Here is a 21,326-nt window from a genome sequence, read left to right as displayed (position 1 = left end):
ATAACATGACTGCTAGCTGGCAATGGAATCTGTCCTTTTAATAATGGTCCTTTAAGATGATTAGAATTCAATTCAATTGAGTCCTCTCTTAACCTGTCCTTTTGTGGCGTGTCAGACGGGCTCATGGCTCCTCTAACATCTTTGGCTGTTCCTCTTTTGAGAGGTGACCATTGGGTTCATTGTGGCTCTGTGGGAGCAATCAAAGAAATGAAACCCAAATGATTGCATTTCCTGGTGCCTCTTGTAAAAGTTTCTGCCTAGCATTCTCAATGCATGTAACAAACAAATAGACTCTCAGGCCCTGCTTTGCAGTTTAGACCTGGGGAGCATGTCCAGGTTATTCTGATGAAGGTTAAGGTGGCCTGTGTGACTTGAGCTGATTACATCTTACCCTGTTGTTATAGCAACCAACATCCTCTCCTTTATGATGTGCTTCTTTCTACAATGAGCAGACACGGGCTATATGTCAAAACTTTTATTTCATGTTTACTTACAAAACTGTAGGCAAGTACCAACAAGGGCTCACGTGAAACCCAAGAGTCTCTCAGGAGATAAACTGTTTTTAGTTAGACACAGGCACAACACCTCCCTTCCCCCACCCCCTTGACTTCACAAATCTGCACATGGTCTCAGAGGAAGATGGAAGAGTTTTATGATTTTTGTGCTTGGTCACCCAACCTAAGAAGCACACTTTTCTTATTTGTCCCTCCCTGGCATGGAGACACTGCAGATATTAATCCACATGGCTGAGTTAGAAGTTCCAGATATGGTTGTGACCCACATTCTTCAAAAAGGAATAATATTCTACACGTTGAAAACACTTAGTGGTAGGCCAGGTGTGTTTTTGCTAGAAAAGATTGGTTTCTACAATCTTTTTTTTTTTTTTTTTGGTAAATACAGGAAGGGGTCACCCATTTCAGGAGATAGAATTATGAGTATTCTGTAGCCCCAGGGGGGTGTTTCTGTTGAACTCGAGGTCTGGGGAGGGGTGGGCCCTTCTGCTGGTGAACTTGTGTCCCTGTTGGAGGAGGATTAGGTCTAGTCTGCTGGCGGCGCTGGGCTTGGTGGCCAACAGGCCTGGGGTAATGATCAGGTGCCTGGGAACGATGGCCAGGTGGTGGAGGAGGTTGGGAAACTGCTGGGGTTTGAGAAGTGGAGCCTGGATTGTGGTGGGACTTCCGGACCCTTTCTTCAGTGGTCATTTTGTGAGCTCTTATCTCCACTTCCTCATCTGCAAAATAAAACCTCAGAAGAATTCACTGTGGTAAGATACCATCAATGGAAATACTTACTGAGCATCTCCTGTGTAAAAGTTGTCATGTTGGTTGTTTTGAAGGATATTCTGAGGAAGAGAAATTACCCTCCCCTCTGAGAGCTCTGGGTCTTACAGGGGAGAGAAAAAATGCACGTGGATAAAGTAGAATGTGAACCCAGAGCTTCAGAGGACAAAGGGAACCATAAGCGAGAAGATACGGATGGAGAGCTATGCATCTCAGTCTCTTGGGAGCAGAGTGAGCCTTCAGGCCCCAGAACTCTGCTTCTACACCATAGAGACCAAGTTCAGAAAGCCAACACCTTGTATTTAGAGCCTCTTATAACAACAACAATAATACAATATTATTATAATACAACATGGGAGTCCTGATGTGGTGCTGTGGGTTAATGCGCTGGACTGCAAAGTCAGTTTGATCGGCCAGGTCAGAGTTCAAGCTCACCAGCCACTCCTTGGAAGCCCTATACAAGATTGCTATGGGTCCGAACCGATTCCATGGCACTTAACAACAACATAATGCAATAATTAACAGTGATAGAAGACATTGTTGTTGTTGTTAGCTGTTGAGTTGTCCCCGGACTCATGACAACTCCATGCACAATGGAATTGGACCACCGTGATCCTCGGGGTTTACATTGGCTGATTTTCAGAAGTAGAGCACCAGGCCTTTCTTCCTAGTCTGTCTTAGTCTAGACGCTTTGCTGAAACCCGGTCAGCAACATAGTAATACTCAAACCTCCAATGACTCTACAACTAAAGTACTACTACTCCCCAATAGAGTATTCAATTGACTTAAGGTCGATTTTGACTGCTGGGGCCTCCATGTGTGTCAGAGTAGAACTGTATTCCAAAGGATTTACAATGGATTTTTTGGAAGTAGATTGCCAGGCTCTTCTTTCAAAGCACTTCTGAGTGGATGCAAACCTTCAGCCTTTCAGTTAGCCGTCAAGCATACTACTAACTAAACTCCTTCAGATGTTTCTCTGTGTTAGATCTGCCTTTCCCCAAATCCCCATATTCTGGTGAGGATTTGAAAAGACGCAAGAGAAAAGAATTTTTAGCCCTTAGAAATTTATTAGTTCCTCAGAAATTCATAAGCTAATTATATCTTCTTGGGCTTGGGAGGCAAAGAATCTCTCCTCTTCCTCAGCCCTTCTGGGATTTTTTGCTGCATGTGACTCCGGTCTGTGAAGACAGGCCAACAATAATAATAATGGCTGTCTTAAAATCACATGGGACATTTGTGAGGATACTCAGCTGCTATAGGCCTGGAGGGCCCCACTAGCCCCCTCTGGCTATAAGTTAGGTATTCCAGTCTCTGAGCCCTGGGCCATCCTTTCAGTGTACTCCAGAGGCAGGCAGGAAGAGGAGATTCCCCAGGGGGTAAACTAGTGATTGGGTACATCTTTATAGGGATGGGCACCTCTCTTCACGTCCTGTGATTGTGGGGTGATGCTGTCAGTACAGACTGCCTCCTAGCACCAAGCTGCTTTCAGTGTTAAGATTCAAAGTTAGACCCTGTAGTTTTGATGCATAAGTGGCTGATGTGTTCTAAGAGCAAAACGGAAAAGGCACAAAAAGCAATAGACATATTCTGTGTGCTATGGAGGTATTCTGAGGCAGCTGAGGTCATGTCTGGAGAGGATTTTGATCTTGATCCCCAGGCCCAGTGGGGACACTGGGAAGTCCTTCTTCACCTCCTGTTTGGAGTCCTGGTGTGGCACTGTGGGATAAAGTGCTGGACCACAAGCTCAGTGGTTCAAACTCACCAGCCACTCCTTGAAACTCCCATATATGGTTGCTATGAGTCAGAACTGACTTGACAGCATTTTACAGCAACAATAGCATTGCAAGTTTGAGCAGGTTACTTTTTTACTCATCTGTTCATTCTCATAAAAAATATATATATTTCTATAAATTGTGATAAAATATGTAAAACAAAACATTTTCCATTTCAGCCATTTTTAGTTGGACAATTCAGAGATATTCTGTGCAACCATCACCACTATGCAATTCCAAAATGGTTTTCAGCATCCTCCAGAGGGACTCAGCTTCTCTTAAGCAGGAACTCCCTAGTTCTCCTCTCCCCTTCTCCCTGCCCCTGGTGGTGGTTGTGGTTGTGTGCCTTCAAGTCAGTTTTGACTCACAATGAATCTGTGATAAGATTTCCAATGCTATAAATCTTTATGGGAGCAAAATGCCTCATCTTTCTCCCTCAAGGAGGTTAGTGGATTTAAACTGCTGACCTTGTGTTTAGCAGTCAAATGCATAACCCACTACACCACCAGAGCACCTCCATCCTGCTCCTGTTGTTGTTATTAAGTGCCGTTGAGTCAGTTCTTATTCATTGTGACCCTGTATAGGGTTTTTGAGGAGCAGTTGGCCTTGTGGCTCAAACTGACCTTGCAGTCCAGCACATTATCCTGCAGCACATCAGGACTCTAATCATTAATAAACATTAGTCTCTATACATTTGGCTGTTCTAGATATCTCATCTAAATAGGATCACATAGTATTTGCCCTTTCATGTTTCTTTCCGCTCAGCATAATGTGTCAGTGTATCAAAACCTCATTACTATTTATGGCTGAATACATCCATCCCTCTTTTTGTTCACTTGTTCTTCCGACATTTATTCCCCACCCGTAGGAGTCCTGGTGTGGTGCTGTGAGATCATCAGCACTGTACTGTGAACCACAAGATCAGCAATTTAAACCCATAGGGGTCACTATGAGTGGGAACTGGCTCAATCGTACTTCACAATAGGTACCAGATAATATACAGTGACTCAAACACACTTTCCCCCCAAACACAAACGAAACCCACTAATATGTCAGCTCCAACTAGTAGCAACCCTTTAAGGGTTCTACTCTTAATGGGAACAGATTGTGTTATCTTTCTCCTACAGAGTGACTGGTGGGTTTGAACCACAGACCTTGTAGTTAGCAGCCCAACACTTAACCTACTGCATTACCAGCGCTCCTTAACACTCTCCCAGGAAGCCTAAAACCAACTACAAGTATATCTCATTTTATTAAACTTTCCAGAGACTGTGGATTTTGTTTTGTTTTATATGTTGTTTTTTGTTTTGTTTTGTTATTTTACAAATTGAAGATTTGTGGAAACCCTCCTTCAGGCAAATCTATCAGTGCCATTTTTCCAACAGAATGTATTCACTTCTTATCTATGTGTTCCATTTTGATCCTTCTCCCAATATCTCAAACCTCTTCAAAATGCCACTACACATGTACTAGACTACAGTATAGTGTAAACCTAACTTGAACCTGCATTGTGTGTCTCACTTTATTGCGGTAGCCTGGAAGCAGACCTGCAATATCTCTGAGGTAGACTCATCAGGACTATGTTTCACATAGGAACCTCCTGTTATGGCCCAGGGCCACCAGTTATTGTTATAAAGTGTCGTCAAGTTGGTTCTGACCCATAGAAACCCTGTATAGGGTTTCCAAGGAGCACCTGGTGAGCTTGAACCACCAGTCTTGCAGTTCAAACAGCTTTGCAGTCTGACGCATTAACCCACAGCGCCACACCAGGACTCCAAAGTGCAGGCAAAACCCCACATGAGTTCCTGGAGAAGGGGGTGGTGTGACCTCAGAGTGGGTTGAATAATCTGCCCATTCACAGCAGGACTAAGGCCCCCTCCTTCAGTGTTGGTCCCTCTGACTGGGCCCAGCAAGCCCAAAACAGCCAAGTCGGCTAACTGCCTAAACAACTGCTCCAAGAGATTCCTCCAGGCTCATGGTCCTCCCTCAATTGAAACTCCTGGCCTCCTTGTTAACCCAGGGCCAGGACTAGGATGAGGCAAACAAAGAGTTTAGGATGCAAAATGTAAGGAGGGGGCTCACAAAGCTGTGTAAGTATAAGCTCATCCACAAGTGTGCTCCTCCTTATCTGGGATCCTTGTTTCCTGACCCAAGTTCCTAACTTGTGGGTCATTGTTGTTGTTGTGAAGTGCCGTTGAGTCAGTTCTGACCCATAGAAACCCTGTGCAGGGTTTCCAAGAAGCACCTGGTGAGCTTGAACCACCAATCTTGCAGTTCAAACGGCTTTGCAGTCTGACGCATTAATCCACAGTGCCACAATAGGATTTGGTAAGTAATTTAACCTCATTGAGCTTCAATTTCCTGTCTGTCTTAATTGCATCTGTCTCATGAGATGGTGTCCTGGTGTGGTGTCCTAGGATAAGCACTCGACCTCAAGGTTAGTTTGAACTGCAAGGTCAGTGGTTCAAACTCACCTGCCATTCTTCGGAAACCTTATACAGGGTCGCTATGAGTCAGAACCAACTCGACGGCACTTAACAACAACAATCTCACGAGCTAAAGGATATAAAGCTTGGAGATTGGTGCCTGGTGCATGTAAGTGCATTGTCAGCATGGACTATTCATGTTTTCCGTGTCAGCCTGGTGAGAGCAGAGATTGCCTTGTCGCACAGTTGTGTGTGGGGCCCATCTTGGAGGAATACGTGGGTGGTAGAGAAAAGGCCTTTATAGGGATGAGGACCAAGCACAATCTGAGCAAGGTGCAGAGGTGAGGATGCCATGCGTGTGACTCAACAAGCAATTCCATTTCACTGGGATGGCAAGTGTATAAAGGGTGGTTAGAAGAATGGTACTCAGTTTAGAGATGAATCAGGTGGGTCGGATGCAGGGTGGAGAGGTCCTAGCCTGAAGGGATGGCTGAGGGAGAGCTGAAGACAGAGTCTGAAGCAAGGAAGCCAAATCCAAATGATACCCAGATGCCTTAGAGTTGATTCCAACAACTGGCAACCCTATGTGTGTCAGAGTAGAACAATGTTCCATAAGGCTTTTAATTGCCAGGCATTTCTTCTGAGGTACCTCTGGAGGGACCTGGTTCTCCAACCTAGTTAGAGTCTTTGCTCTTCCAAGGGACCCTAAAGAGAACAAGGCCCAAAGGCCTTGTCTGGGAGGTATAAGTGGAGTCCTGGTGCGGCACTGTTGGATAAGCACTGGACTGCTCTGGTAGTATAGTGGTTATGAGTCAGGCCGCTAAGCTCAAGGTCAGCAGTTCAAAACTACCAGTGGTTCCACAGGAAAAAGATGAGGCTTTCTGCTTTCGTAAAGATTTATAGCCTCGGAAACCCTACACAGGGTCGATGTGAGTCAGAACTGACTCCACAGCACACCACCACCACCGCCGCGGCTAACTGAAAGTTGGCAGTTCAAACCCACTAGCCTCTCTTTGGAAACCCTATACAGGGTCATTATGAGTTGGAACCGACTCGACATCACTTAACAACAAGAGAAAGAGCTAACACGGATGTCCTGGACCTGCTTTGAGAAAGGTCCAACACATCTCAGGGGCAGCGGTGGCTCTACATTAAGTCCTGCCATTTTCTCAGTCCTTCCTGTTCATCTTCTTGCAAAGGACCAAATTCTGCTGTGAATGTGCAAACCCCAAGGGGCCTGAGTGCATGTCCTGTTAGGGACTGGACCTCTCTTTGTGGGCCTGCCTTCATGATATGACCTCGACAACCCCAACCCAGCACTGAGGGCAACACCTGGATCTGGCATTTCTGAATAAATTGCTTTAGGGGGCCTGGAAGCTTCTTTAACATATTTCCTCAAATAATGAAGGGGGCGCAAAGCCAGCTGGTTTTAGAAATCACCTGGTTTCCTGTGAATGCCTGGATGTACTAAAATGATTATACCTGTAATCCTTGAAAGTTGGTTCTGAACACACTTTAGGTCACCTCCTCAGGAAAGGACAAGGATGTTTGTTCTTAGAAATGATATTTTGAAGCCTTTCTTTCTTTCTATGCAGAGACGGAAAGAAAGACTTATACAAGATACGTCCACAAAGCCTTGCTTCCAGCCAGCCTTGAGTGGTGGGTTCCTAAAAGGGCAAACTGGATCCAGTTTCTCAAAACTCCTTCATTGTCAACACCAAGAATTTGTTTTTCAAAACTAAACCAGCCACAAAATAGAACTGACTATCACCATGGTTGAGAGTTCTGGTGTGGCACTGTGGGTTAATGCGCTAGAATGCAAAGTCGGTTTGAACCACAAGGTCGGTGATTCAAACTCACCAGCCACTCCTCAGAAAGCCTATACAGGGTTAGAACTGACTTAAAGATGCTTAACTACAACATCACCACTGTTTACAGCCCCACCAACCAGAAACTGCCCAGCTCCCTTCTTCTCTTACCCGACTCCATGTAGTTACTTTGAGGGTGTTGCCAAGACTTGTGGTGGACAGAAGAGGGGAAGCTTACCATTTCTCCCACTGCCTTGTTTTTTCTTTTTGCTGATGTAGAAAATGAGCAGCGCCACAAAGATGAAAAAGAGAACTCCTCCTCCAATGATGGTGCTCATGAGATAGATATTCAGACCTTCCTCTGTAGGAAGAGAAGTGGACAGTGGCCTTGGACTGAGGGGCTACTTGATTGTTCTAGTCAAAGACCATCATCCTTCCCACATAAAGTTGATAAAAGAGCTCAGTGGGGCTTTCAGCCTCGTAAAAGTCAAGCTACTGAAGATTTAGGATTTGTTAATTATTGAAAGAGCCGTGTAAACTCCCTTGGAAAACTCCTTCAGGGACAATACTCCTGGATTCTTCATGTTCCTAGCAGCTATCTGCCTTCCCCCATCTGACTCAACCTAAGATCACCTCTAGTTTCAGAGGAGGCCCAAAGCGGAAGGCTGAGATGCCCACAGTCAGTGTCTGCCTACAAGGTCCTCTAAAAATTCCTTGGTCTCCATTTCTGCACTGTGTCTATAGCTCTCATTTCTGGCTGCTCTCCTTCACCAAGAGGTTTGTTTGGAGTTTTTTTTTTTTTTCCCTCTCAACTTCTTGATTAGGTAGTTTCTAGGCACTCAGGGAAAATATTTTACATGCCCAGCATTCCCTCCCAGATTTCCTCTTGGACTTGGACTTCACCTCCTCAACTCTCAGCGGCTATTCAATAATGAAGAAAGCAATGACATTGGTGTTAAGAGAGTCTAAGCAAGAGCTGTGTGACCTTTGACAAGTTCTCTACCTCTCTGAGCCTGTTTCCTTCTTTGTCAAATGGAGATCATGAAACCTACATCACAAGGAGGCTGTTGGGAGTCAGACAGACAGTGGCTAAGAAAATGCTTTGTAAACTGTAAAACAGTTTATAAAAACTAGGTCCTATTCCTGTTAGCACTCTTTGTACTGGCGTTTTTGTGAGGGGTGCAGGGCTGGCTGGCCTCTGTGAGTCAAGAGCTGGGGTCAAAGGATTGTTACATTCAGAGAACAAACCGATGCTCCACCAGCCTCAGCAATACAAAAGAAGCAACCTCTTCAGAGGAACATTTCTGGGAAAGGTAACTGTCTTACACGAAGCGAAGCTCTGGATTGACCCCCAAAGGGGCAGGTCAGAGGAACAGAAACCAAACTTGGTGAATTTACAAACTGCAGTGCTGTGTTGCTCTCCAGCTTCCCTTTTTCAAGTCTCTCTCTGACTGACCCTCTCTTGGCCTGCCAGGGTAAGAGACAATATGTGTTCTGTGGGTAAAAGGGTTTCCATGACAGAAACAGGCATAATCGTAAATTGCCATCAGCTGAGCTGAGAAAGGATGTGGGGTCTTTTAGGCCCTGCTGGCTTGGAATGGAGGCAGGGGCAGCTTGAGTTCATCTCATGCTGAGCGCAGGGCATCCCAGGATTTGGCCCAGGTGGAGCAGGGCAGGGGACACGTGGCTCTCAGTGTCCTCTGCCAAGACTGCCACACACTCATCTTGGGCACACTTAGGAAGAAGAAAACTCCTTTCACAATCTGGTGTTGGGTTCATCCAACAGCACAGTCCTCTGGGGCAGCTGGGGACTCTCCAGGTGGATGCATTCCAACTGATCTCAGGGAGGGCTGCTGTGGCTCTGACATTAAGTCCTTGCATTCTCTTAGTCCAACTTCACTTCCTTCCTGCACTTCCTCTTAAAGATAATGTGTCTATTGTTGTTGTTGTTGTTGTTATGTGCCATCGAGTCGGTTCCGACCCATAGCGACCCTGTATAGGGCTTCCGAGGGTGTAAATCTTTACGGGAGTAGAAAGCCTCATCTTTCTCCCGCGGAGCAGCTGGTAGTTTCGAACCGCTGACCTTAAGGTTCGCAGCCCGATTCGTAACCACTACGCTACCAGAGCTCCTTATTGACCCCAGTTACTTCCCTTAAAGAGAGGACAGTGGATGCTGCAGAGGGATTGGGTGACTGGTGGCAAGGTGGAGGAGGTGCAAAGGCTGGTGCAATGGGTGGAAGGTGTAGACAATCAAATACTTCTTGGGTATCCAAATGTGCTAGTATTTTGGTTTTAAGTACACACTCACCTAAGCCAACTGTTTGAGTCTGACCATTGTTCCCCTGGTCTTTTAGGTTAAAATGTCCAGATCACTTTTAGAGTCTTTAAGAGCAATTCTCACCCACCTCCCCAGCCTTCCCTGGACATCTATCCCTTCCCCGAATCTGCTCCTTTTCTGTACCATAGAGTAAGGGATTGGGACTGTCCCCACCTTCTCTCAAGCTTCTGCCCCTCTCCTCCATCCCTCCCTCAATTCACATATTTTCATACTGGGGGACTCTGGTTAAAATAAACACTAAGAGGAAGGTTTCCAGATAAAATACAAGCTTCTGTTAAATTTTAAACCTATATAAACTGTAAATAATATTTAGTGTAAGTCTATCCCATGCAATAGTTGGAACCTGTTGTTGTTGTTAGGTGCTATAAAGTTGGTTCTGACTCATAGCGACCCTGTGCTCAACAGAACAAAACACTGCCTGTCCTCCACCAGCCTCACCATCCTTTGTGTTTGACCCCACTGCTGCTGCCATGGTGCCAACCCATCTGGTTGGGAGGTCTTCCTCTTTTTCCTGACCCTCCACTTTACCAATAATGATGTTCTTCTCCGGGCACTGGTCCCACCTGCTAACATGTCCGAAGAATGCTTCTAAGGAGCACTCTGGTTGCACTTCTTCCAATACACATTTGTTTGCTCTTCTGGCAGTTCGTGGTACTTTCAATATTCTCTGCCAACACCATTATTCAAACGCATTGATTTCAATTGTCTGCCTTAGTCACTGTCTAGCTTTATATACATATGAGGCAACTGAAAAACCATGACTTGAGTCAGGCATACTTCAATCCTAAAAGGGACATTTGAAATATATATATATACTGAAAAAGGATTCATTATTATTTATCTGAAGGTCAAATTTAACTAGGTGTCCTGTAACCCTAATCAAGAGACTCCTGGAGAAGAAGCGGCAGCTACACTCACTGAGCCTCAGTGCTGGAAGGACAAAGGGGATTGCTGGTGAGCAAACATGAGGAGACGAATGATGATGGTCTAGGTGTGTGGTTAACAGCCCCTGAGATGATTCCCAATGATTCTCGCCTTCTGCTATTGATTTCTTTGTGTAATCCTCTCCAGTTGAGTGGGGACTGGACTTATTGACTTGTTTCTAATAAGTAGAATGGCATGAATCATGGGATATCACTTGCAATATCAGGTTATAAAAAGACTGCTGGGGAATTTCTCTTGTTCTTTCTTGGATTTCTCTGAGGAAAGCCAACCACCCTGTTGTGAGGTGGCCCAGTGAAGAGGCCTACAGGAACAAGCCTGGAAATGGGTCTTCTAAGACCTGACAACATCCAGGTGAGTGATCTTGGAAGTGACCCCTCCCACAGAAAAGCCTCGACATCTCTGTGGTCCCTGCCCATGTCTTGCTTGCAGCCTTTATGAGCGGCTTTGAGCCAGAACAACCCAACTAAGTCACCAGATTGTTGACTTACAGAAATTATGAAACAATAAATGCTTATTATCTTGAGTCATTTGTTGTTGTTGTTAAGTGCCATCAAGTTGGTTCCGACCCATCCCAACCCTGTATAGGGTTTCCGAGGAGCAGCTGGTGAGCTTCAACCTCTGACTTTGTAGATGGGGATAATTTGGTCTTTATCAATAGTTAAACATTACAAAACAAAAACAGGTTGTTATTGAGTCAGTTATAACTTGTGGAGACTCCATGGGTGTCAGACTAGAATTATGGTCCAAAGGGTTTTTAATGACTGTTTGTTTGGTTTTTAGTGGATTGCCAGAGCTTTCTTCCAACGTGCCTCTGTGCGGACTGAAACCACCAACCTTTACAAAGTTGCAGTAAAAAGTCTTACTTCTGACTTCACACAAGCTCAGGATCGCTTCCTAGGGTCACTAACAAGCCACCAGTCACTGTAGAAATTCCAGATTGCTGGCTATGTCACTTTTTTGTGTGTATCCAGTTTCCTTTTCAGGGGTCTGACTAAACAGAACTGGAAAAACAATCACAAAATATCAGATGAGGACGCTCTTGAGGATTATGAAATTTAGCCTCTTTGTGGACCAGGAGTCTGAAGCCCAAGGAGGGAAACTTCCTCTGTGGAGGTCATCAGCTCAATTTGGACAGATCCCAAGCTAGAGTCCAGTTGCTGGATCCCAAGCCAGAACTTGAGCACTATACCATGTGTCTCTCAAAATTTCCTACCAGGGAGCATGTCAGACCGGGATTCTGAAGATAAAATGAGACTCCTGATGCTAATCCAAACACAGACAGTCCTGTTGTGGTGGGAGAGATACACCCTCACTGTGCCAACAGTCCTCCTGGGCCTGGCCTTCTCCCTTCCCACACCCCCTAACTCCAACCACAACCCTTATTCCTGATATGCGGTGCTGACCACCTCCCCTCCAAAAAGGAGCCTTCTCTTTTGTTCTCTTTACCATCATAGCTCTGTGAATGAGAATTATGGTCACTAACTTGCTGAGAGGCCTTGGACAAATCAATTGATCTCTCTCTGGAAAGTGGAGGTTTGGATGAAATAAGCTCTATCTAGAGCTCTATCAAGGAGCTCTGGTAGCAAAGTGGTTACGAATTGGGCTGTGAACCACAAGTTCAGCAGTTCGAAACTACCAGCCATTCTGCGGAAGAAAAATGAGACTTTCTGCTCCTGTAAAGATTTACAGCCTTGGAAACCCTGTATAGGGTTGCTATGAGTCAGAACCAAATCTGCGGCACATAACCACCACCACCACAGCCCCTGCACAAGACCTTTTTAAAGTGTTGAAGAGCAGAGATGTCAGCTTGAGGACTAAGGTGCACCTGACCCAAGCCATGGTATTTTCAATAACCTCATATGCTGTGAAAGCTGGACAGTGAATGAGAAAGTCTGTAGAAGAATTGATGTTTTTGAGTTATGGTGTTGGAGGAGAACATTGAAAGTGTCATGGGCTGCCAAAAGAACCAACAAATCTGTGTTGGAAGTAGTGCAGCCAGAGTGCTCCTTGGAGGCTGGGATGGCCAAACTTTGTCTCTCATACTTCAGACACATTGTCAGGAGGGACCAGTCACTGGAGAAGGATATCATGTTTGGTAAGGTGCAGGGTCAGGGAAAAAGAGTAAGACCCCCAGCAAGATGGATTGGCAAAGTGCCAATGGGCTCAAGTGTGGCAACAATTGTGAGGTTGGCCCAGGATTGGGCAGTGTTTTGTTCTGTTGTGTATAGCGTTGCTATGAGTTGGCACTGACTCGATGGCACCTAACAGCAACAACAACAACATAGCCCCTGCTACAGTCTTGGTGTGGTGCTGTGGGTTAGTGCACTGGACTACAAGGTCACCTTGAACTGCAAGGTTGACAGTTCAAGCTCACCAGCCAGTCCTCAGAAACCCTATACAGGGTCACTATGAGTCGGTACTGGCTCCGATGGCACTTAACAACAGCCCCTGCTACCTCTTCAATTATTTCCGCTGGAAGAGGACTTCCTCGATGGATAACCATAGAACACTGCCTGCTTTCAGGTTTTCGCAGGAGACTTCAGGAGGAAAAGGTATGTTTTCACTTCTCATCCTAAGCCTTGGCAGCCTCACAGAACAGACAGCCTGCACCCTGGAATGTGCCCCCTACTGAGGGCCTGGCTGGCTGTGTTTGTGAAACGAGTTTGGGACTTTGGGACCAGATACCCACTACACACCTGTGCACGTAATGTTGACCTCAAAGATTTCCTTACTGACTTTGTTGCTGGCCATGCACGTGAATGATGGTGTCTGTCTGATGCTCCAGGTGTGTGTGATGATGGTCTGATTGCTTTTTATGATACTGTTTCCATTCTGAAGCAGTTGTAGTTCAGGATTATCTCCCTTCGTGACCTCACAGCTCAGAGTTTTGTTGGCACAGCTCCAGGTAATATTTGGTACTGAGACCATCTCTGAAAAGATTAGAAAGAACCAATTCGAATTAGGCAGTTTTCTGATTTTAATGGCTATGGGTGAATGCACTGAACCGCAAAGATGGTTTGAACTGAAAGGTCGGTCGTTCAAGCTCAGCAGCTGCTCCTAATAAACCCTATAGAGGGTCACTATGGGTCAGAACCGACTCGACGGCACTTAACAACAACAACCTATCTATATGGACTCCAAATTCATAACCCACTGCTCCACCAGGGCTCCTCCACCCTGTCCCTAGTAACCGCTAATAAACTTTGGTCTCTATGCATTCACCTATTCTAGACAGCTCATATAAGTAAGATTACATAATGTTTGCCCTTTCATGTTTCATTTCACTCAGCATAATGTTTTCAGTGTATCAAAACTTCATTACTATTTATGGCTGAATATGTCCATCCCTATTTTTGTTCACTTGTTCTTCCAACATTTATTCCTCACCCCTAGGACTCTGGTGTGGCGCTGCAGGATCAGCACTGGACTGCAAACCACAAGGTCAGCAGTTCAAACCCACCAGCTGCTCCTTAGAAACCCTATGCAGGATCTCTCTGAGTCAGAACCAATTCCATGGCACTTAACAACCACAGCCTATTTATAGAGGAGGTATTAGCGTCAATTTGGGAACAATTGTAACGCTCCCTTTTAGAATGTTAGAAAATTAGTTTTAGAAAATTATTTGACAAAATAAATGTTATTTTATTTTCAGAAAAAGACATGCTTCTGATACAGTTCATAGATACCAGTTGTTGTTTTTTAATTTTTTTTTTTAACATCCTATGTTTCTGTCATGCTTTATAGCTTAAAATATTTTCATATACTTGATATCATTCAATCCTAGCAAACTTAGAAGCTGATGGTTTTCTTCCTATCTATGGCTGTAGGAGCCCTGGTGGCACTGTGGGATAAGCATTGGACTACTAACTGCAAGGTCACCCATTCAAACCCACCAGCTCTGTGAGAGAAAGAAGAAGCTCTCTGCTCCTGTAAAGATTCACAGTATCAAAAACCATGTTGTTGTTAAGTACCATCAAGGTCGAGTCGCTTCCTACTCATAGAGATCCTGTTTAGAGTTTCTGAGGAGTGGTTGGTGAGCTTGAATCACTGACCTTGTGGTTCAAATAAACCTTGCATCCAGTGCATTAACCCACAGTGCAACACCCTATAGAGCAGTTTTACTCGACCCTATAGTAGTTATGAATCGGGCTGCTAGCCTCAGGGTCAGCAGTTTGAAACTACCAGCTGTTTCACGGGAGAAAGATGAGGCTTTCTGCTCCCATAAAGATTTACAGCCTCAGAAACCCTATGCAGGGTCACTATGAGTCGGAACCAACTCCACTGCACATAACCAACACCATAGGGTCATTATGAGTTGGAATCAACTCAAAGGCAGTGGGCTTTTTGGTGTATGGATGAAATATCCAAGGCTTTGACAAGGCACCTACTAATAAATGGCAGATCAAGACAAGAACCTGCTCTTCTGAGTTCAAATTCAGTAGTATGAGGAGGATGGCCACCATGTCTCAAAGTGTAATGCTTCGAGAACCTTACATTATCTGTTGGGCCTGGCCACATATGAAAGGGTCAGAGCTCCCAGCTCCTCGCAGGGTCCTAGTCTGTGAGTATGTGGGTGCCCTAAGGAGTTAAAGGGAAAGATGCCAGCCTGGGAATCAGGAGCGTTGGTTCTGCCCTCTCTTGGCTCTAGGCTTCTTGACTACATGCTGTGCTTCATGAGTAAGAGAACATTCCCTGCCAATTACCTCAGCATGTGCCAGAGCTTGGGGGTAATTGTTCTATACTGGCCTTACTGGTGGTTGTTCTTACATTCACAGTCATAAACTCCTCACCTCTCCCTTTCTGACATCATAATACTTAAAAGGTGTCATTAAAAAGGAAGAAGACCTGGCTTTGGCATTAGATAGTCCGGGCTTGTAGCCTAGCTCTGCAGCTCCCTAGTGCTGAAGATGACCATAATCTTATCTGCAAGTAGCTGTACATCTGTCTCCCATGGCTGAGTGAAGAGGAAATGAGTTAATGAATGCATGTAAAAATGTAGCGTTAATGCTTGGCACACACCAGTGGGTTTACAATACCAGCACAAGTTCCATGGGAGTTTCCATTTCTACCACCCACATCCAGGTTACCCTTAGGACACTGCTGTGTGGGTCCCTCTGAAGAAGAAACATCATCTGTAGGTCCCTTCCCAGCCAGTAGCCACCCTCACTTTGTCAGCTTCAAGAACTGGTTACTCCGGAAATCAGAGAACACAAAAACTCCACCAAGTTCACTTTTCCTCCCTTCTCCCTCTTCTTTGCCTAGCCTCTCCTCTCCTCCTTCTTTTCATTCTCTCACTTTTCATGCAACCTGTGCTCCATCCTCTTTTCCTTGGTTTGATATCTTTCTCTCAGTTCCTGTCCATTCATTATACAGATTGACAATTGATTCTTTAATGATTCCCTCCCTCCCTAACTCCCAAGCAACACTATGTTCCCCATGAATGTCCCCAACCAGATTTCATTTCCACCACCGTCTACAAGCATGCAGCAATAGTTTCATTTCCATACAGAGCAAAGAGACTGAGGAAACTTCAACAAACAACTAGCTAGCTTCAGTGTGTGGTCTAGGGGTGGGGTCCAAGAATCTATTTGTCTTTTCAAATTGAAGGTTGGTATTTTCCTATGTACAGTAAAACCTAACAAGGCAGGATCTGTGCAAGGTAGAAACCTGACAAAGAAGGAAAACTCAAATATTTTCCACTAAAATGAGCGACAGAAAATTGATATAAGACTGTACCCTGTCAAAGGCCGAAAACTGGTGTGAAAAGCAAGGCTGCTTTTCACAATGAAGTTTGATTTTCACAGGGTTCATTGTATAGTATCAATGCAATCATTGTCAAAATGGACAAAACACCTTTTAATGTTTAAAGAAGACTAAAAATCACCTACAATTCTACAACCCAGAATCAATCATTATTAATACATGTATATATTTTAACCAGGTATTTTATATGCATATGTTGTTGTTAAGTGCCATCGAGTCAGTTCCAACTCATAGCGACCCTGTACAGGGTTTCTGAGGCTGTAAATCTTTACGGGAGCAGAACGCCTCATCTTTCTCCCGCGGAGCCGCTAGTAGTTTCGAACTGTTGGCCTTAAGGTTCGCAGCCCGATTTGTAACCACTACGCTACCAGAGCTCCTTATATGCATATATACACATATAAACAATTCTCAAATCTTAAAACTGAATTCTATGCTTTTTGTGTAGTCTGTCTTTTGTACCACACTGATCCGTTGTAAGTTCTTTCCTTTATGAACATCAATAAATACATATCTCCACCCTATTTTAAAATAATGCATTCATCATTTCATAAGTGTCCACCTGTTGGGAACTTTTCAATTCTTTTCATTATTTTATTAAAATCAATAGTGCCAACAGTATTCAGCCTGTGTAGCTTTATCTTTGTCCATCTCCTTTCTATAAGAGCGATTCTTAGAAGTGCCACAGCTAGATCAAGCGGGTGACATTTTTAAGATTTCCTTAATATGGAAGAACTCTTTGATTCTGACTGGGATCACTTCCTTCTCCACTAACATCTGTGTCTAAGGGCTCTTCAGCCAGTGAATGCCCAGCCCCCACCTTGAGGAGATGTGGGCCCCAGGACTGAAGTTGAGGGAAACAAAGAAGGGTAAGCAAACACATACACGTCTCAGGCTCTGCAAAGCACAGTTATTTACATTGTCTCATTGAAGACCTCAATGTCCCTTGAAGTTGTTATTACTGTAAAAACCAGACTCAGAGAAGATAGGAAATTTGCTCAAGACCATGCAGGGAGTCACGGTAAAAGAATACACATGTTTGCACAACAGTGTTGTGGAAAGATCACTGCTCTTTCACTAAGAGGGACAGAATTTCTTTTGGGAATAATGAAAAAAACTATAAATCAATTGTGGTGATTGTTATATACAACTGTGGATCCCAAGGGGCTTTGAAAAGTTCATGGAAAAATTGAACAAAAAGATCATGGAATTTTTGCCCATGAACTTTTTGAAGCCCTCTTGCATACTAAAAGTCATTGAACTGTGCACTTTAAATGGATAAGTATTATGATGGATTATATCAATAAGTTTATTTAAAACATAAAGATCACTGCCTTGCCAACAGGAGCCCTGGATTTTCAATCCTGGCTTTTGAGCAGTCACTTCTACCTGGGTCTCTTGTCTCCTTATAGATTGTTGTTAAGTGCCATTTAGTCGGTTCTCATCCATAGTGACCCTGTATAGGGTTTCCAAGGAGTGGCTACTGAGTGACTTTGAAACCACTGACCTTTCGGTTCAAACCGACTTTGTGATTGAGTGCCTATTCTACATCAGCACACCAGGACTACGCCTCATAGGGGAAGGGGGAAGTAACTAGCTCTCTGCTCACCTGGTATGGTGCTGTAAAATCAGTACTGTACTAGACTGTGAACCACATGGTCACCAGTTCAAAACCACCAGCTGATCCTTGGAGACCTTATACAGGGTCTCTATGAGTTGCAATTAACTCGACAGCATTTAACAACAACAACAACTAGCTCCCAGGGTCATGTTTCAAATAAGATCACGTATGTGAAGCACAGGGCATCTAGTCATAGTTGAGTTAGGGCAGCCATGACACGAAATGAGACACAAGTAGAAAAACTCAAGCACGGAACCCTATAGGACCCTTGGACCCTTGCAGGCTACAGTCATGAAAGCCATGGTCCTGAGTCCCTTTGGATCCACTCTCAACCCCACCCAACTTCTGGACAATTTCTCCAGAAGGGTACAAGACTAGGTTTGTTGTTGTTAGGTGCCATCGAGTCAGTACCGACTCATAGCGACCCAATTACAACAGAACAAAACACTGCCCAGTTCTGGGCCAACCTCACAATTGTTGCCATGCTTGAGCCCATTGATGCTGCCACTTTGCCAATCTATCTCGCTGGGGGTCTTCCTCTTTTTCTCTGACCCTCCACCTTATCAAATATAATATCATTCTCTAGTTAGGTAGGATACAGAAAATGATCCTTTTCAAAGGACTGATGATGTCTGGGAGTGTTGAAGTGGAGCTGGAGTTTCCTGCTGAGGGCAGAGCTGGAAGGGCGACAATAGGTAGGAGGAAGGGTCCCTGCCTCTGGTGATGTTTCCAGTGTGAAGCCCACGCTTGTTTATTTGATCACTGAGTTGCAGGATTTTTCTCATGCTGGTGTTTTTTCTTCCTCTCTGAGTCAAATGCAGCTTCATCATCTTAGTTCCCCTTGTCGCTCCCTGTCCTGTGTCCCCTGAACTTCCTATTCAATGTCATTTCCACCATTCCCTCAGCCAAGCCATCTTGCCTATCCATAAGCAGCCCTCATGATACTCATGCCATATTCTAGACACCCTTTAGTCTCTGCCAGTGGTTACCAATGTAAGAACCCATCTGGAGATTCTGTATGGTCCAGAATCTCATGGGGACTTTTAAGAACCTAACAATGCTCACCTAGGCTCTGTGTTGAGAAATGTTGAAGATGTTTGTGCATTGGTGACTGACTTATAATAGATTCCCAGTTGGTTCTAAATGTGCAATCAGGATTCAAAGTCACCAACCTCTTCACTTCTTTTACATTATAGCAGAAGCTTCCTGTCTGCACTTTTCTCTTCCATCTTCAATATCCACTCCTACCCTTCTAGTACATGTACATCCTGCGTATTTTCTACACAAACCAGCAAAATCTACCTTTCATCGTCAATGAGATCAGAAACAAAGCCCTCTTCATCCTCAGATTCATTCTTCATTATCCTTTCCTGCCATTTAACTACTCCTTCAGAGGACTCTAGCTTGGAATTGTCTCTTCAGCTGAAAGACCCGCTTCCTTCTAGTCAGTCTCTCCAAACCTGCCCCACACACCTAGCTTGCCCCTTCATCACCTGGAATGGTCACTGTTTTCCTCCTTCTAATTAATGCCGCTATAATCCTGGTACTTCAGCCAATCCCACATTACTGAAACCACCTAAAGAAAGAGTTTTAGACAGACAGACTCGAGAACCTATCAGTTGTGTATTTCCACTTGGGTAGCTTCCATCTCCACAGATCACCATAGTCTCCATTGGGGCAGAAGAGATACATGAGAACTCCACCAGGAGGCCGAAGTCACTATGGGGACATTCCACAAATGCTGTTCATCTACCTGCTAGATAGTAATACATTGCTGAAATGGAGGTATTTAGGAAACAAAGACTTACCTAAAATCCTCAAATCAATAGTACGATCCAGTACGTGTTTTCCATTTTCATGATATACCTCTACTTCATAGATGCAGTTAGAATTTTTCATCAGATTTTTAATGTTCAGAGTTCCATTTCGGAATATGTCATATTTTGGCAATTTGTTGATGCTGCTGCCATTTCGGAATTGTGCAACCTTGATTTTGTCTTCTTTTCTGAGCCATCGTATATCATCTATATCATCAGTCACCTGGAAACCAGGAATGTTCAGGTTGATGTCGTAACCCAGGGCACCCCAGACGATCGTAGCCTCTTCAGAAACTGTACCTGTAAAAAGCAAGATAGTTGCTGAGGTCTTGAAACTCCCTGCTGAGGAACACTGGACTGTGTGTGGCTTCTTGGACTCTTAGATTCACTTCAAGGTCTTCAAAGAAACTTCCAACTGTGGTGGTGGAGACCCACATATGGACTTACCTTTGGTGGACAAGTTGCAAATCAGAAAGAAGGTAGCTAAAATTTTACATGGCAAATTCATTGTTGGGATGGGTTTCCTTGCTGTGATTCTGAGCTTTTCTTGCAAAAGGAACTGAAGTAGGGCTGGTAGAACCCACCCCCAAGAGTAACCACGTGTTTCTCTTTTTTGCTTCTTTTACAGTAGCACAGAATGTGCACCCACGCACATAACTCAGCCAACTGATCCTCTGACACACTCTTTTGCCAAAACAGGTGTGTTTGTAAGTGCATGTTTTCTTACCATATTTTAATCTCATAACACTTCTATAGATTTAATTCTACTCAATAAAGAGAAGAACTGAAAGCTTCAGTAAATCATCCAGAATCGTCTTTCAGTAAATGAGAAGCCAAATTCACCCTTACAACCTGTCTTCTCTCCACTATGCTATATTGCCTCTAGTACGGCCACATAGAAATATGAATACTTGCTGTTTGTAAATGTTGTTGTAGAGTTGGTTCCGATTCATAGTGACCTTGTATAGGGTTTCCAAAGCTTTGAATCTTCACAGGGGCAAAAAATCTCACTTTTCTCCCAAGGAGTACTGGCAGACTCAAGCTGCGGGCCTTGTGGCTTACAGTCCAGTGTTTATTGTATTAACAGAATAAGAATATATATCCTAAGACTATAACTATTGTAAAATGTATACATCTGAATTAATTATGAGAGAAGATTATTTCCCTATCTCCCAAAAAATGTTTTTAATATTCTAAAATTGTTTTTGTCCCCCAAAGAAATAAACATGAATTGATTCTCAGTGGTAAACACTTGAAATCACAAAATCTAATGTTTAGCATATATTTTACAAAACCAGTGAAATTTAAGTTAAATAAATAGAAACTCGATCCAAAACAAAGACACATATAGATGACAAAATACTATTAAAAATGAGAACCAATGATTTAAAAACAAGGTGGTTAACACCATAGTTAGGTACTGGAAAGGGATATGTGGTTGTTGCTAGGTGCTACTGAGTCAGTTCACACTAATAGTGACCTGGTGCACAATTGAATGAAGCACTGACTGGTTCAATGCCATCCTTATAAATGTTACATTTGAACCCAATGTTGCTGCC

General features: G+C 44.0%; 1 protein-coding gene across 1 annotated transcript; it reads right to left on the bottom strand.

The window, feature by feature from the left end:
• Window positions 1–929: 929 nt before the first annotated feature.
• On the bottom strand, window positions 930–20,275 carry CD2 (CD2 molecule). Its single transcript, XM_006874810.1, has 5 exons — window positions 20,215–20,275; window positions 19,759–20,067; window positions 13,266–13,499; window positions 7,525–7,647; window positions 930–1,231 (listed from the first exon to the last, which is right to left on the bottom strand). Exons 1-5 carry the CDS (start codon window positions 20,273–20,275, stop codon window positions 930–932), a joined length of 1,029 nt encoding a protein of 342 aa, XP_006874872.1.
• Between the last annotated feature and the right edge of the window lie 1,051 nt (window positions 20,276–21,326).

The sequence above is a fragment of the Chrysochloris asiatica genome, unplaced genomic scaffold (assembly GCF_000296735.1).
Source record: "Chrysochloris asiatica unplaced genomic scaffold, ChrAsi1.0 scaffold00302, whole genome shotgun sequence".
Classification (NCBI taxonomy): domain Eukaryota; kingdom Metazoa; phylum Chordata; class Mammalia; order Afrosoricida; family Chrysochloridae; genus Chrysochloris; species Chrysochloris asiatica.
The sequence above is the reverse complement of the archived record's forward strand: the minus strand, read 5'-3'. Positions and strand labels throughout refer to the sequence as shown.

Excerpts from the sequence above, each read along its gene's own strand:
- CD2 (XM_006874810.1), bottom strand. The coding sequence starts at position 20,275 with ATGAATTTGCCATGTAAAATTTTAGCTACCTTCTTTCTGATTTGCAAC. Across the intron at positions 20,068-20,214 it reads TTGCAACTTGTCCACCAAAG|GTACAGTTTCTGAAGAGGCT; the intron begins GTAAGTCCATAT and ends TGCTTTTTACAG. Across the intron at positions 13,500-19,758 it reads TATTGATTTGAGGATTTTAG|AGATGGTCTCAGTACCAAAT; the intron begins GTAAGTCTTTGT and ends TAATCTTTTCAG.